The following is a 15,132-nucleotide window of genomic DNA, read 5'->3' as shown; positions in this document are numbered from 1 at the left end:
TGGTTACCTTCTCTAGACATTTTCAGTCTCAGCTAAATCTCCTTCAGGGTGACATTTCAAAATTGAACACCATACTCTGCCTCCTATACATTAACTAAAAAGGAATTATTGGATGCTCTGTTTGCCTAAATAAATGAGTACCTGCCCTATAAACATGATGGAGAGCCAGCATTTTTCACAGTTTTCAAATAATCACTGTTTTCAGGAAGACTTTGAGGGGATGCTGACCTTTAAACACCAAGGACAGTGAACTAGGTATTTTCTAATATTTTCTGGAGTTCAGAACTCCCTTGGGGAAGGGAGTTTAGTTCTTGGATCCATTCTTTACTTGGGTGTCTTTGGAAGAGTTTTACCCCATACCTGAGCCTCAAGTGTTCCCCTCTGTTGCATATGGGCAAGAGCAGTGGCATTTGTCCCATGCAGCCTCTGGCATTCAGGCTGCAGAGCAGTCAGGTCTGTATGTGCAGAATCCTGTTAGGAAAAGACTGATGTGGGGAGCTTTCTACAACTTCAGAAGAACAAAAGCCCTCTATTCCTCTGGAATGCTCACAACCAGTAGTACCCTCAATACCCGCCCCTGGGAAGCCAACCCGTAGGACAGAGTACTTTGAATTTCTTTATCAGATAGTCTGGTTTGTGATTCTGATCCATCAATCAAATTTATGATGCTGTGGGACGCTGTAAAAACATCCTAGGAGCTAGACCCATGGGGCTCTTTATAATCATCAAGCACCCCTGTTTGGGGGCCATACATTTTCCTGTGTGTCCTCTCATCAAGCATCTGATCTGAGCCCAGGCTTCTCTCTAAAGAATGGGGAAGATTAGAGTGGGCACCTTGTGAGAGGTCTCTGCGCCCATCTCCCGAGAATTGTGTCATTCAGATGAAAATATTAATCAGTTCCTTGTACTCCCAGAATGTAGAAATGATTCCCACACTAAACACCACTGCTCCAGTGTCTGGTACTTCTCTATCTCTTCCAGGTATTTGAATCAGACAGTGCATTTGCTGGCGGTTGGTGGTCAGATTACAGGCACACATTTTCTAGCTCACTTACCTCAAAGTTCTGGAAAGATTGCTCTGTTATAAGCTCACTCAGCTCCAAGGATGGGGGAGTATATTGTGCTCTGGTTTGATGGAGCTGTGTATGAAGTTCACTAAGATTTATGTGGGGCAAAGGGAGACAACCAGTGATGCTTGCTCTCAGTTTATCTGTATGGAGGCCATGCTCCTAGGAGAGCAATGAAGACTCAGCAAGGCCAACCCTAACAAGGAAAAGACCACTGCCGCCATCTCTGTACTGTCTCACAGTCTGTCCCTTGTCAGAACTTTGGGAGAAAATACAGACAAGATATCCCAGAAAGTTTTTCTCTTCTGCAAAACAAGCCTCTGGACCATGCTCTGAGCTCATGAGAGAGGAAGCTGGCATGTCAGGCATGGAGGTCTATGTGTGTAAAATGCAATCACTGGCTCTTCCCGACTTTCCCATTCTCTCAGCCCTGGTTTATGCACTCCAGTTGATGCCTGGAGTTTTGATGGCAGCTGTGCAGGTTTGATTCCTGCTCAGCCCTCCAACAGGATCAACCCTTCTTTTGCCACCACATTCACACGTAGCCAATCACTCCCCATCCCCATTCAGGTGTTTAATTTCCCTTTGGCAAAAATGTCCACTCCAACTCTCCCTGTTCTTTGTTTCTTACAACTTGTTAAAAGCAGTAGTTTTGTCATCTCAGTCACGTGTGATCTGGTGACCAGGTTGGCTGTGTCACAGAGCTTTCTGTGTGTAGAACAATACATTTGTCTCCCCTAATGATCGTGAATCACTGGAGGAAGTTCCTTCCTGAAAATGCCCCTCAGCTGGTATTGAGCAGTTAATATTTGCCAAAGGGAAATGGTAGTTCACGTGCTTTATTACTTAACAAGCTGATACAACAGAACATTGCTAGGTTTTTATTGCCTTTGCAAGGCTTTTGACCTTCTATTTTAAAAGAATGCATTCCAGAAGTTCTTACTGGTTTAGATGACAAAAGTCACCTCCTGGACTCTTCCCATTCTTGGAAACAATGATTTGTTTGATAACAGATTGACATCTGTTGGCGGGTGATGGGTCAGCAATGAGATAGTGGCCTGGAGAGGCTGTCTTGTTCTTCAGTTAGGATTCTGGCAACTTTCTGATTACAATTATGTCCAAGGATTTTGCCAGGAGGAAATAAAAAAGTTGGTTTCTTGATACCAGTAAAAGAAATTCTATATGATGTTGTATTAAATCTGTTTGTATCAGGCCAAAAAGAAAAAAATGATGGATGGGCTCCTTTGTGAAGCTGAAAATTTCAAAGAGGAAAGATAAATTTCATGTCATAGGGATATGGAATTTTATGACCGAATCTCCAAAGTCCTGCCCCAATTATATTTTGCTACGGCAACAAAGCTTCCTTCTGTTTTTGAGGTATTATTTCACTACTCCGTGGTCATAAATTGAGTAGCACTATAGATGATGGTGATGGTGGTAATGATGATAATGATTGTGATAACAAGGACGGTGGTGGTGTTGGTGGTGGTAGTGCTGGTGACTATCAATGACAGTGATGATGGTGATGATGATAGCGGAGATGGCTACAGTGGTAATGGTGATGATGGTGATGACAGTGATGGTAGTGGTGGTGATGATGATGGTGGTGATGATGACAGTGGTGGTAATGAGGATGATGGTTATAGTGGTGATGGTTACATGGTGATGTTGATGATGATGGTGATAGTAATGAGAGTGATGTGGTGATGATAATAGTGCTGGTGATTATTTTGATTTGAGATCCAACTGGTTATTTTTCTGTTGATTTTATTTTGTAGCGGTGTCCTTGGCTCTTGCTTTGAATGGAGTCTGCACAAACACTATTAAATTAATAGTGGGAAGGTAAGTTCCAAAAAGAAATAAATGGTGGCTTATATTACTACAGTCATCTATAACCATAGCCAGAGGATACTGGGTAGGACAGATTTGAGTGCTTCTGGCTTTCCCTTAAGTTGTTGCCCTTCTGGGATTTCTGTCTTTAGCATGGATCTTTTCTCTCCTTTAAATTGTGAACTCACTACTTTGAGAGACTGAGAAAGCATCCACTTGCTGACCGGTGATCCTCTCCTGTGGTCAAGGTCTGCCACTGGCATGTCTAGAGCCAACCACTGCCGTCTTAAGGCTTAGCCAGGCTCATTCACTGGTCAGTTTTGGCCTTTAACAAATTAATAAGATTACTTATGTTTTGTTGTCTTTGGGGTGAGATGTATGGGTTGGCATTTCAGATCTGCCTTTATGACATATTTCTCTTACTGCTTTTGAGAAATGGTTTCTAGTTTCCATTTGTCTTTCCTTCTCTACTGACTGCTCTGCTGGAGAGCCAGACTCTTCAGAGGCTACAAGTCCAAAGGCCTCAATTCAAGACCTGATTTGAACCCTGACTGCTAGTTCCTGGCCTTGGACAAATGAGATCCTGTTTACAATCTCAGCATTTATGGATAACTGGCATGGTACAGGGGGCTGGGCCAAACATCAAGGGGAAGTGAAGGTGCGCAAAATGTGGTTGATGAAAGGCTTGGCGCTGCGCTGTCCCTCTAGATCTCTGTGCTTAGCATTAACTTGGGACTGATAAAGTCCTGATTCTCAGATCTTGCCTTCTGAAGTTCTGGTTGAGTATGTAGACAACCACATTGGGGAGACACTGGATGAGTCTGTAAAAGACCACACAATAGCAGGTCTGATAGATTATTGAGGCATCTCACCTTGACTCTAGAGCTGGGCAGACCAGTGTATGGGTGAGGGCATGGCAGCTGTGACCCAATATGCATAGTAAAGGGGGTGCTGTGCTTAGAGCATTAGCCAGCCTTACCCATAATTCAGCAATATTAGTTGACTTATTATAGATTAATGGACCAGCACGTATCATTGTGAGAATTCTCACCTGAGTAGGGCATTCAAATATAGAATGAAGTATATAGGCACAGAATCCAATTTTAGGGTTCGCAGTTGGGTTTGCTACTTACTGTTTATGTGTGATCTTCATGGGAGTGTTCTTTTCGGACCCCCGGCTCTGCCTTGGAAGCCCTCAAAGGAGCTTCATGACATAGGGAATGTGCAGTGCTTACTGCTGCATCTATATCTAATAATCAACTGATATTAGCTGTGGTTGCCATGGAAGGATTGGCTTCAGGCCAGGGCTACCCCTCTTTGCTCTAGATGTCTCTGTCTCGCCCATGTCCTACAGCAGATAAGCCAGCCCAGGTCACTGAACTCTTTACACCATGTGTCTGAATTGCCAAGCCTCTCAGTGAGGTTGAGACTTGCTGCTTGAGGAAAGGTGTTGACTACCAAAACTTAGAAAGGAGGGAAGTCATTGTCTACTAGCTAGACCTGGGGAGCAGGGTCCAGACTGGCAGAGCAATAAATTGAGGCAGGAAGTTCCTTCTGTCATCTGACACGGTGTTTAAGTACCTCCAGTAAATCACATTACCTGATGCACAAGACCTCACCTTTGGTTTGGCGTTGATTTTATCCCTTTAGAGATGTAGAAACGGAGGCTGGAGAGGCTGAGACCTCTCTATGATTACAGAACTATGTGTCAAGCAAAAATTACAACTCAGAACTTTCTGAGCCCCAAACCTGAGTTTTCCCCTCAACCGCTGTGTCCAGAGGTCTCTAGGAGGGAACCCTGGTGTTGATGGCAGAGGGGGCTTGCAGAAGGGCTGGGGCTGTAGGGAGGAGGGGTTAGCTTGGGGATCATTGTGATGGCATTTTATATTGAAAATGTCCATGGTGTCTTTTGTAGACCTCGCCCCGATTTCTTTTACCGCTGCTTTCCAGATGGAGTGATGAACTCGGAAATGCACTGCACGGGTGACCCTGACCTGGTGTCCGAGGGCCGCAAAAGCTTCCCCAGCATCCATTCCTCCTGTAAGTCTAAGGCTAGGACACTCTGTGCTCCCTTGCTCTATTTCTGGGGGAGTTTAGGTGACGAGGAAGCATTGGTACATGAGTGATAAGCACAGCATACTTTTCTTCATTGTAGGATGGATGACTTGGGGAAAAATATTGTTTCCAGGCAGTCATAAGAGCCTGCAGCCAAGGCTCTGGGCTTTATGCAATGTTGTATGTGTTGCTTTCATGAACTTGGGAGAGTGTAACATGTGATACCTCACCCTGGACAGTATGACTCATGAACTTGACAGTGCAAAGGGCATTTACCATGTTCCCAGATACCTGATATTCAATTCAGTGTTCTGTCTAGGATATTCCTTTAATGTATTGTGTGTATTCAAATCTAGAAGACATATATATGCATATACATAATGGATATGTATAGAAGTATGCACTCATACACATCCTAATATATAGTTTGACTATAGATGCTTAAGCTGGAATCAGCCTTACGGCAAAGATACGTATGAACCATAAGCATTATGCTACAGCAGAAAGAACACAAATGTCTGAATTGTAACAAGTTCTGGCTCTGCCAGATTTGAGCTCTTTATCTTCACTTTTCTGAGCCTTGTGTCCTGCTGTGTAAAGTAGAAACAGAAATACCTCCATTCTCAATAGGAGTGAAGACTGAGCGTGCAATAATGGTCACTAACATCTCTGGAGTACCCACAATGCCAGAAAGTGGAGGTTCATTGTTTTAATTAATCCATTCAAGTGTAAGGCATTTAGAATCTGTACCTCAAGCAGCAACTCTCCCTGTAGTTATTTATTACCAGAGCTGAAGCTTCCATTCACTCTATCAGTGTTTATTGAATGACTCAGGTGCCGGGTATTGGTTCTGGGGATTTAAAGACGAATAAGACAACAGCACAGCCCTGGGGAGTCCACAGGTAGTGGCAGGCTGCCTTGAAACTATGATTCTTGGGCTAATTGGATTACTGCAGGTGACTGACTGCGTGGAAGGGGAAAGACTCTTGCCATGCTGTGACGTTCTTGATTCACTAAAGGTCTGACCATTATTTACTTTTGGCAAAACTTATATTAATCTTTTCTTTTTTCTAAATTCTGTGCCAGAGATGTACCTTACCAGTGACTGAATTAGGAAATATAGAGTTTCTCCTTGTGGGCATTTTCCCCAGAGCTATTGGAGAGTAGGGTCTGTCAATGAGAGATGGGGGATTTGGGGCACTCTTAAGTGAGTGATCACCAGCATTTACTGCAATCTGTGACCTGCCAGGTTGGGGCTGATCTATTCTCAGGACAGTGGGATTCATACAGGGTCAGTCACATGTCTGAGGATGGCATCCTCTGACATAATGGTGCCTTAGGCCTCTTAATTATTTACTACAATGGAGCATTCATGTGCTATATTAATTCAAATAAATGGAAAACTCATTTTCTTCTCTACGTCAATGAAGATCATGTGGGGGTGAGTGCTGTTCCCTCCAAATAAGCCCAGTTCCTAGTCCCATGGAGCTTATACATATGACTTTATTTGGAAAAGCAGTTGTAGGTAATAATACTGTTTTTTTTAAATAATACTGTTTTAAATATTGGAAGTATTGGAAATTCTCCAGGAGGATGATTCAGGAGTTCTCAACGTGCACGCGTGCGCGCACACACACACACAAACGGTGACTACATAAGATGGAGCTGTTAAGTAGCTTGACTATAATAATCATTCTTTACGTACACTTTTGCTTTAAAAAACTCAATGTTTAATTGCCAAAGCAAAACACAACAATCTTAGATTTATGGTGTTCCTAAATCCAATGACAGTTGTTCCTGTAAGAGACAGGCAGAGGAGGTTTGAGATGGAGACGGGAAAGGCTAAGTGAAGACACAGGCAGGATAGAGGATGCAAAGAGAGCCTGGAGTCACCAGAACTGGAGGAGACCAAAGGCACCATTCTTCTGTAGAGCCTTTGGAGGACTCATGGCCCTGCTGATGTCTTCATTTTAGATGCTAGACTCCTGATCTCCAGAGCTATGAAGAAATGAGTGTTAGTTCGTGATAGCCTGTTGCAACAGCCTAAGGAATGAATAAAGAGAGTCAGGTCTGACATTGAGCAGTCAGTACAAAGGCTTTGGCTTTGGAGTGAGCATGCTACCACATGCTGCTCTATAATGCCCACTAGGTCCTTAGGATGTGGTGATATCTGAGACTGTAGGGCTCAGGGATTTTCTGGGCTTTGGTCAGAACATATATCCTGGGGGATACAGACGTGGCTGACCAGTTCAGAGTGGTTGCTGCTCTTCCAGAGGACCTGAGTTCAGGTCTCAGCACCCACAATGGGTATCTCACAACCACCTGTAACTCTAGCTCCAGGGGATCCAACACCCTCTTCTGGCCTCCAAGGACAGTCTCCCCCACACAGGATAACCCCACACACACACATAGACACACACATGTACACATAATTTTTAAATTTATTAATGAATATATCTGGGAATGCTTTCTTCCAAACTGGCTTTTCTCCAGTCATGAAGTGTGTTTTGGGGGGTACAGATGCCAGCTGAAGGGGTTCCTACTCTATTGAGTTATTGCATCCTTATTATGGATTCCCCAACTGGCATTGTGTCAAGGGATCTGGAATAGTACTCAAGGGCAGTGTACTCCAACCTCCTCCCCATCCACAGCCTTGTTGATTCATGCATTTGAATCTACATGTCCTCTCTTTCTGCTGCTGTCGTTTCTTGTGTATGTGTTGTATACATGTGTACGTGTATAAATGTGTACATTTTCATGTGTATGCATATGTGCTCACATATGTCATGGGTGTGCACATGCGTTTGCTGTGTTTGGAGACCAGAAGTTGACATTGGGTGTCTTCTTCAATGGCTCTCTGCCTTCTGTTTTGAGACAGAGTCATCACTGAACTTAGAACTCACTGACCAACCAGCTAGGCCAGTTGGTTATTGAGCTTCAAGGATTTACATGTCTCTGGCTCCTCAGCATCAGGATTAAAGAGGGTCTCTACCATGCCCAGGTTTTTGTAATGTGGGTGGTAGGGATCTTAACTCAATTTTCACTTACATAGCACGTACTTTACCAACTGAGACATCTTAAATTATAATCTGCCCTCCCAAAGACTTGGTGATAAGTTTTAAAGGGCTTCACAACTAAAAGCACCGTGAAGTAAAACTTTGCCTAAGATAGAAGTGTTTTAATGCTGACTTTTCAAATGATAGAGGACCGTATCACAGGTTCGTGTCTGCTGCTGTGTTTGAGCTTGGGTAGGAAACAGTCCATATGAATGCTTTAGTGGGCAGCACTGTGGACCCTCAGATGAGCGGCTAGGACTCACAGAAATGTTTGTTTTAGATGTGTTTTCTCCCCCATTCACCAAAAGGCCGGGTTTCTCACAGGCTGCCTGCTTTGTAAACGTGGCGGCACGGGACTTGGGTAGACAGGCCTTTTGGCAGACGCTCAGATGCTCCTTAAAATGATACAGATTTGTGCTCATTGACAGATACAGAGTCTGACTTGGCTTCTAGGTTTTGATGATGTTGTTTTTATGTGTGTTCTTTTTCTATTTATGACATTGTCAGCTTGAAGGGAGCTGCCTTATCCAGTTAGAAAACCCACCAGTGCTGTGTTCTAAATTTTGTGTTATCTCTAGTGAGAAGCCTCATGACTGGGGTGACATTTTGCTCCTCAGAGGGCAGGAACTCAGGGGACCTTCATTTTGTTAGAAATACTCCTTATCCCTTAAAAAAGTCACTTTTCCAGGCTAGCCTTGAGTGACTGGCAGAGACCATCTGGACCGAGGGATCTTCTGAGACAGAGTTCAGGGAGAAGGGTATCTGGCTCTGATCTTCACTGATAGTTGGTGGCTGGAATATAGCCCATGTCTTCGTATCATCCCGGAGAGCACCTGCTTTTTTTCCCTTCAGCCTTAAGAAGAGACATCAGTTTATTTTGGAAATAAAAGGTCTTGGTCTGAATTTCTCTTAAGTAGCACGATAGCTCTAGCCTGGCGTGATCACATAATAAGCAAGACAGTCCCATGCTGGAATTCTTGGGGGATTTCCTCTGCAAAGCAGACTGAGCTTCCTTGATTGGAAAAGCAGAGACTATAACTGCAAGGAGCAAGTGGTTTCCATCAGGCCTCTGAGAAGTTAGGGGTATAAAGAGCAGCTGGAAAAGAATGCCAGGGTATTTGGAATCGTCTCTTACAACATGCTCTAAATTTTTATTGGGCGTCAATTCAACTTTCAGGATATGTAAAAGAGAGGGAAAAGAGAACAAATCACTGACACTGTCAAGCTGTTTCGAAACATCTGTCCTGTAAAATGGTGGGAACCAAGAATCTCTTTGCAGCTCTGAGGAAAGTCATAGCAGCTAGCTGTCTGCACAGGAGCCACCTTCAGTGACTGCTCGTTTCTGCAAGTTTGTCTTCACTAGAACGCTGAGATGCCCATTCATCTACAGGTTGTCTAAGGTTGCTTTCACTTTAGATGACAGAGCCGAATAGTTGTAAAGGAACATAGGACCCATGGGATTGTAAATATCTGTCCCTTTGTGGAGCAAGCTTAGCTGCTTTGCAGATGCCCAAGCTGAAAGCCAGTAATATCACAAAACATTACGAAGATGAGATACTTATGATTCCAGAAGTCAGTAAGTTGAGACAGAAGAATCATGGGTTTGAGGGGAATCTGGGCTACATAGCAAACCCTGTCTTCAACCACCCACCCACACACCCAACCAACCAAGCAAACAAACAAAAGACAATACTAAAACAAGACCAAGGCATTCAAAATGCACACATGCGTGCTTTTCTTTTCAGAAATGGTGTGGGGTGGTACCCAGGGTCCATACTAAGCAAGTACTCTGCCACTAAGCCAGCCCTGGATATTTATTTTAAAACAACTCTAGTACTATATGAAATGGAATAGTTGTTACTTGTGAGATATATTTTTAAATGGCAGAGAAGGTATAAAAGGTATATTTACTAGTAAGAGATTCAACTGACTATTTGTGAACCATTAGTGTTTAGCAGGTCCTGGGCTAAGCACTCAGGGAGGGGACAAGGACAAACATGGCCCGTGTCCTCCTTGAGGACAAGGCCTGTTTTGCCATGCCCTGCTCTGGGATTGAGGGGCCTAGAAAGGCAGTCAGGGGGGACAGGCACAGCCTCCAGGAGAGAAGAGCACTTTTGTAACACCCACAAAAGAGTACACGTGTTACATTTCTTGAGATTTTTTTATGCTGTCCATGGTGCTGCTCATTTTGCTTTGTTTTGGGCTGGGCTATATCTCAGTTGGTACAGTGGTTGCCTAGCTCACATGCGCCAGGCACCTCATAAACTGGGTGTAGTGTTGCCTGCCTGTAAATCCCAGCAATTAGGATGTGGAGGCAGGAGTTCAAGGTCATCTAATATTACATAGGGAGTTCAAGGCCAGCCTGGGCTATGCAAGACACTCTCTCACTCTCTCTCTCTCACTCTCTCTTACACACACACACCCAAAACCCCAAAATCTAAGTGAACAAACAACTTCTTTCTTCTATCCCTCCTTCCCTTTCTCTCTTTATTTCTTTTCCTCTCTCCCTTCCTCCCTCCCTCCCCTCCCTCCCCTCCCTCCCATTCATTCTTTCTCTCTCTGGAACCTCTTAGGACCAGTTTTCTTTACCTCTATTCACCTGAAACTTCACAAATTTCTGTATTGATTCTGTGTTTTCTGCGTCTTTTGCGTCTTTTTAATTTGGGGCTCTGTTGCTCCCACTATTGCACCCCAGATTTCTTCTCTGGAACCATATTAGGCAGCTGCCCAATCTTCCTTTTGCTATCTTTTCTGTTGTCTGTCTTCTTGTCCTTTATATTCATCTCTTTGGGATTTAAAAGATTATGTCTATAGAATTGCCCTTTTTAATTTATATATTTTTGATTTCCAAGAATTTTCACAAATTTTAGTTTTTTAGGTGGATCTCTGTGAGTTCAAGGCCAGCCTGGTCTACATAGTGAGTTCCAGGCCAGCTGAGGCTAGAGGGAAACCCTGTCTCAAAAAGACCAAAAAAATACTTTAATATTGGGAAAGAAATGGCTTAGCAGTTAAGAGCATCAGCTGCTCTTGCAGAGGACCCAGATCTGGTTCCTAGCACCCACATGGCAGCTAACAACTATCTATAACTCCAGTTCCAGAAGATCTGACACTCTCTTCTGACTTCTATTGGCATTGCATATATAGGCACACTTACATACATGCAGCCAAAACATTCATATACATAAAATAAAAATAAATAAATCAAAGAAATTAATGTTTTTAATGTTATTGCTGTTGTATCTGGGAAAAAGAACAAAGTGTTAACATTTGTTGTATTTTTCTGTTTGCAGGTCTCACCCTGCCTTCCCTGTGTGTCTTTGTATGCAGCTTTCTGTAAATATCTGGTGGTCTCAGCTGTATGTTCTTATTTAAGGTTGGATAGATAAAGCTAATTGGACAGCACATTCACTGGGTTTCTCTGAGGGTGAATGGGTGGGAACCAGGTTCAGTAGTTGGCCCTGCATGTTAGCATCTGGCCTTTACCTTGAAGCAACAGGATCCCCTTAGAAGCTCCCCAGATCCTGCAGGGTGTGTGGACCAGAGTCCCAGCACCTGCGCAGAAGGCCTTGGTACTCTTTGAGTCACCTTTAAGGCTTAATCTCCATGTTCTCAGTCTGATTGCTCCATGGAGCCCTCTACTTTCTTCTTTTGCTTTTTTAAAAAATTTATTTATTTTCATTTTATGTGTATGAGTATATTACCTGCATGTATGTAAGTGCACCCATGTCATGCAGTGCCCACAGAGGTCAGAAGAAGACATTGGATCCCCTGGAACTGGAGTTACAGATGGCTGTTAGCCACCATGTGGGTGCTGGGAACTGAACCCAGTTCTTCAAGAGCCGTCAGTGTACTTAACACTGAGTCATCTCTCCAGCTCCTACTTTCCTTTTCCTTTTATTTTTAACTTAGTTTTTAATTGAGCTTTTGTACATTTCATACAACAGTTCTTAATCAAACGTAGCCCCTCCCCCACCTCCACCCCCACTGGACCTCATGCATTCCACCATACATGTTAAGTCCTATCCAGTCAAGCATTTGTACCCAGATGTCCTTTGGTGCAAATTCATCCACTGGAGTCTAGCCAGCCTATCTGGAGATCATAAGGAAGGTCTGCTCTCCTTCACCCAGTAGTAATCAGTCTCTAGTAGTTCCCACAGTAGGGCTAGTCTACCACTGATTTCCCTCGTTCCGCTCTGGGCCCTTGTCTGATTGAGTTGGCATGGGTCCTGTACTCGATGCCACCGTTGCTATAAGTTCACATGGACAAGCTTCCAGTGACCTGAAAGCCTCTGCTTCCCTATATTCACGAACCAGCCCTGGCTCTTACAGTCTTTCTGTCCCTTCTACAATGTTCCTTGAACTATGGGTGGGTGAGGTTTAATATAGAAATCCTATCCAGCAACACACACTCTGCAGTCTCTTATTCTTTAAAATTTGGCCAGTTGTGGCCTTTTGTTTGCATTGCACTCTACTGTGTAAGGACACTCCACTGGTGAGAGTTGAGGGGTGCACTAATTTTCTCTCCACCCCCCGTTCTGCTATGTTCCATAAGCCTTAGGAGTAGAGGTTCCACTGTAGATATGTCACCTAGGACTGGGCATCTCTCAGACATATATTCTCTCTGTCTGGACAGTTGTGGGATTCTGCAGTATCCTCCATCTCTTGAAAAAAGAGGCTTCTTTGATGAGTGATGTACAGTGTACTTTGTAAATATAAGGATTCGTATTTAGCATGTGGTAAGAAATTTCATTTGTCTAGAGTTATGACTGAGATAGGGTTTCCTCTAGGACCTGTGACCTCTCCAGTCATGTGTATTTGACTGTGTTTACAGTGCTACTCATAAACTCACTCCCATTGAGAGGCCTTTAAATCCAATTAGATAGCTGTTGATTAATCCCCAGATGACAGTGCTCCTGCTGCACCAAAAGAGGCAGATTGCTGTGCCAGTCATTAAGGCTATTAGATTTTAGGGCTGGGTTGAACCACTGATAGATTTTCTCCCTTAGCAGCTTGCATAGTATCCTCTAGAACTATGAGAGGGGAACTTCAGGTAGAAGCCTTCCAGGTTAGTTCCTGCTTCATTGCTCCAAGTCCTGTGTCTGAGGTAGGTCCTGTCTTCAGCAGTAAGGTCTTATCTTCCAGTTCTGGGAGATAACCAAGAACTCCACTGAAGGGAGGTCTCTCCTGTCTGGTACTGTGTTCCTTGCCATACAGTCCCCAGCTATACATATGCACTAATGTTCAGACACTGTATGTACATTTCTCAGAGGGTTTCAGAGGCAACACATTTCCCTCTGGCTTCCCTAGCCCCCCAAGATCCATTCAGCTCTGCTCTCTCTTCCCCTGATCTGACCTCCCTCTTTCCTACCCAGTCCGAGTGCCCCCATTATCCCCACCCTCCCCCCAAGAACACCCATCTCTCACCATCCCCCCCTTGTCTCCTGAGTTTCCTCCCCCCCATGGCCCCCTGCATGTCTCTCCCTCCTCCCCTTCCAGTCAAAAACTCCCACTTTCCTCACCTCCTCCCTGGTAACATCTGTTTTCTACTATCCCTCTACTATCCCTCTCTTTCTGATTTTCTTTTCCTTTACCTCCATGTATCCTTTCCATTTTCTTGGCTCTTAGTGTAACATCAGGATATACACTCGCATATAAGGGATCGGTGCTATGATCTGCAGATGAGGGCGAAAATATATTACTTTTCTGAGTTTGTTACTTCACTTGGTATAACAGTCTCTAGTTCCATCCACTTACCTGATAATTTCTTTTCTTACTGCTGAGTAGAACTCCATTATATAAATGTACCACATTTTCATTATCTATTCATCAGTTGAGGGGCATTTGGACTGTTTCCATTTCTTAGCTATTGTGAAGAGATCAGCAACAAACATGACCTACCATGCTCATGGATTGGTAGAAATGATATTGTGAAAATGACCATCTTACCAAAAGCAATCTATAGATTCAATCAATGTCAATCAAAATACCCAAGATATTAGTCACAGAGCTAGAAAAAACTCATCCTAAATTCATATGGAATCACAAAAGACCCAGGATAGCCAAAGCAGTCTTGGACTAAAAGAGCAATGCTGAGGGAATTATCATACCAGATCTTAGATTATATTACAGAGATACAGTCATAAAACAGCATGTTACTGGTACAAAAATAGACATACAGATCAATGAAAAACAAAAGACTTAAATATGAGTACATGCAATCTCGGCCACCTGATATTTGACAAAGGTGCCAAGAACACACAATGGAGGAAAGACTGCATCTTTAAAAAATAGTGCTGGCAAAACTGGATCTCTACCTGTAGAAGAATGAAATTGGACCCATATCTTTTACCCTGCACAAAATCCAGCTCCAAGTGGATCAAAGACCTCGATATAAAACCTGAAACTGCTAGAAGAACACATAGGCAGCACTCTCCAAGACATAGGCATAGGAAAGGACTTTCTAAATCAGACATCAATTGCTCAGGCATTAAGGTCAACAATAAGTCAGACCTCATTAAGCTACAAAGCTTTTGTACAACAGAAGAATCAGACATCAATTGCTCAGGCATTAAGGTCAACAATAAGTCAGACCTCATTAAGCTACAAAGCTTTTGTACAACAGAAGAAACAAGGAAGAGGAAACCCACTGAGTGGGAAAAAATCTTCACCAGCTATACCTCTGGCAGAGGATTAATATCCAGAATATGCCAAGAACTCAACAAAAACATGAAAATGAAGACCCAATAAATAGATGGACTATAGACCGCAACGGAGAGCTCTCAAAAGAAATAAAAATGGCTAAGAAACACCTTAAAAAGTGCTCAACATTCTTAGGAATTAGAGAAATGCAGAAAAAAAAAAACACTTTAAGATTCCATCTTATCCCAGTCAGACTGGCTGAGATCAAGAGAACAAAAGACTCCAGGTGCTCGTGTGGATGTGGAGAAAGGGGAACGCTCATTCACTCATGGTGGGAGTGCAAACTTGCACCACCACTGTGGAAATCAATGTGGCGGGCTCTCAACTAAAAATGAATCTACCCTATGATCCGAGTATACCACTTCTTGACGTATACCCAAATGACTCATCCTGCTATAGAGAGTACAGGAGATACCTGTCCTTTT

General features: G+C 43.4%; 1 protein-coding gene across 1 annotated transcript in view; it reads left to right on the top strand.

Moving 5' to 3' along the window:
* Plpp4 (phospholipid phosphatase 4) overlaps window positions 1-15,132 on the top strand; it is a 133,419-nt gene that overhangs the window by 57,437 nt on the left and 60,850 nt on the right. Inside the window, exons 4-5 of the mRNA XM_008827293.2 lie at window positions 2,846-2,909; window positions 4,813-4,937. Of these exons, the coding sequence (XP_008825515.1) occupies window positions 2,846-2,909; window positions 4,813-4,937 (189 nt within the window). The remainder of the gene's footprint in view (window positions 1-2,845; window positions 2,910-4,812; window positions 4,938-15,132) is intronic.

This window comes from Nannospalax galili, unplaced genomic scaffold (assembly GCF_000622305.1).
Source record: "Nannospalax galili isolate Female #2095 unplaced genomic scaffold, S.galili_v1.0 scaffold31, whole genome shotgun sequence".
In the NCBI taxonomy this organism is placed as follows: Eukaryota; Metazoa; Chordata; class Mammalia; order Rodentia; family Spalacidae; genus Nannospalax; species Nannospalax galili.
The sequence above is the reverse complement of the archived record's forward strand: the minus strand, read 5'-3'. Positions and strand labels throughout refer to the sequence as shown.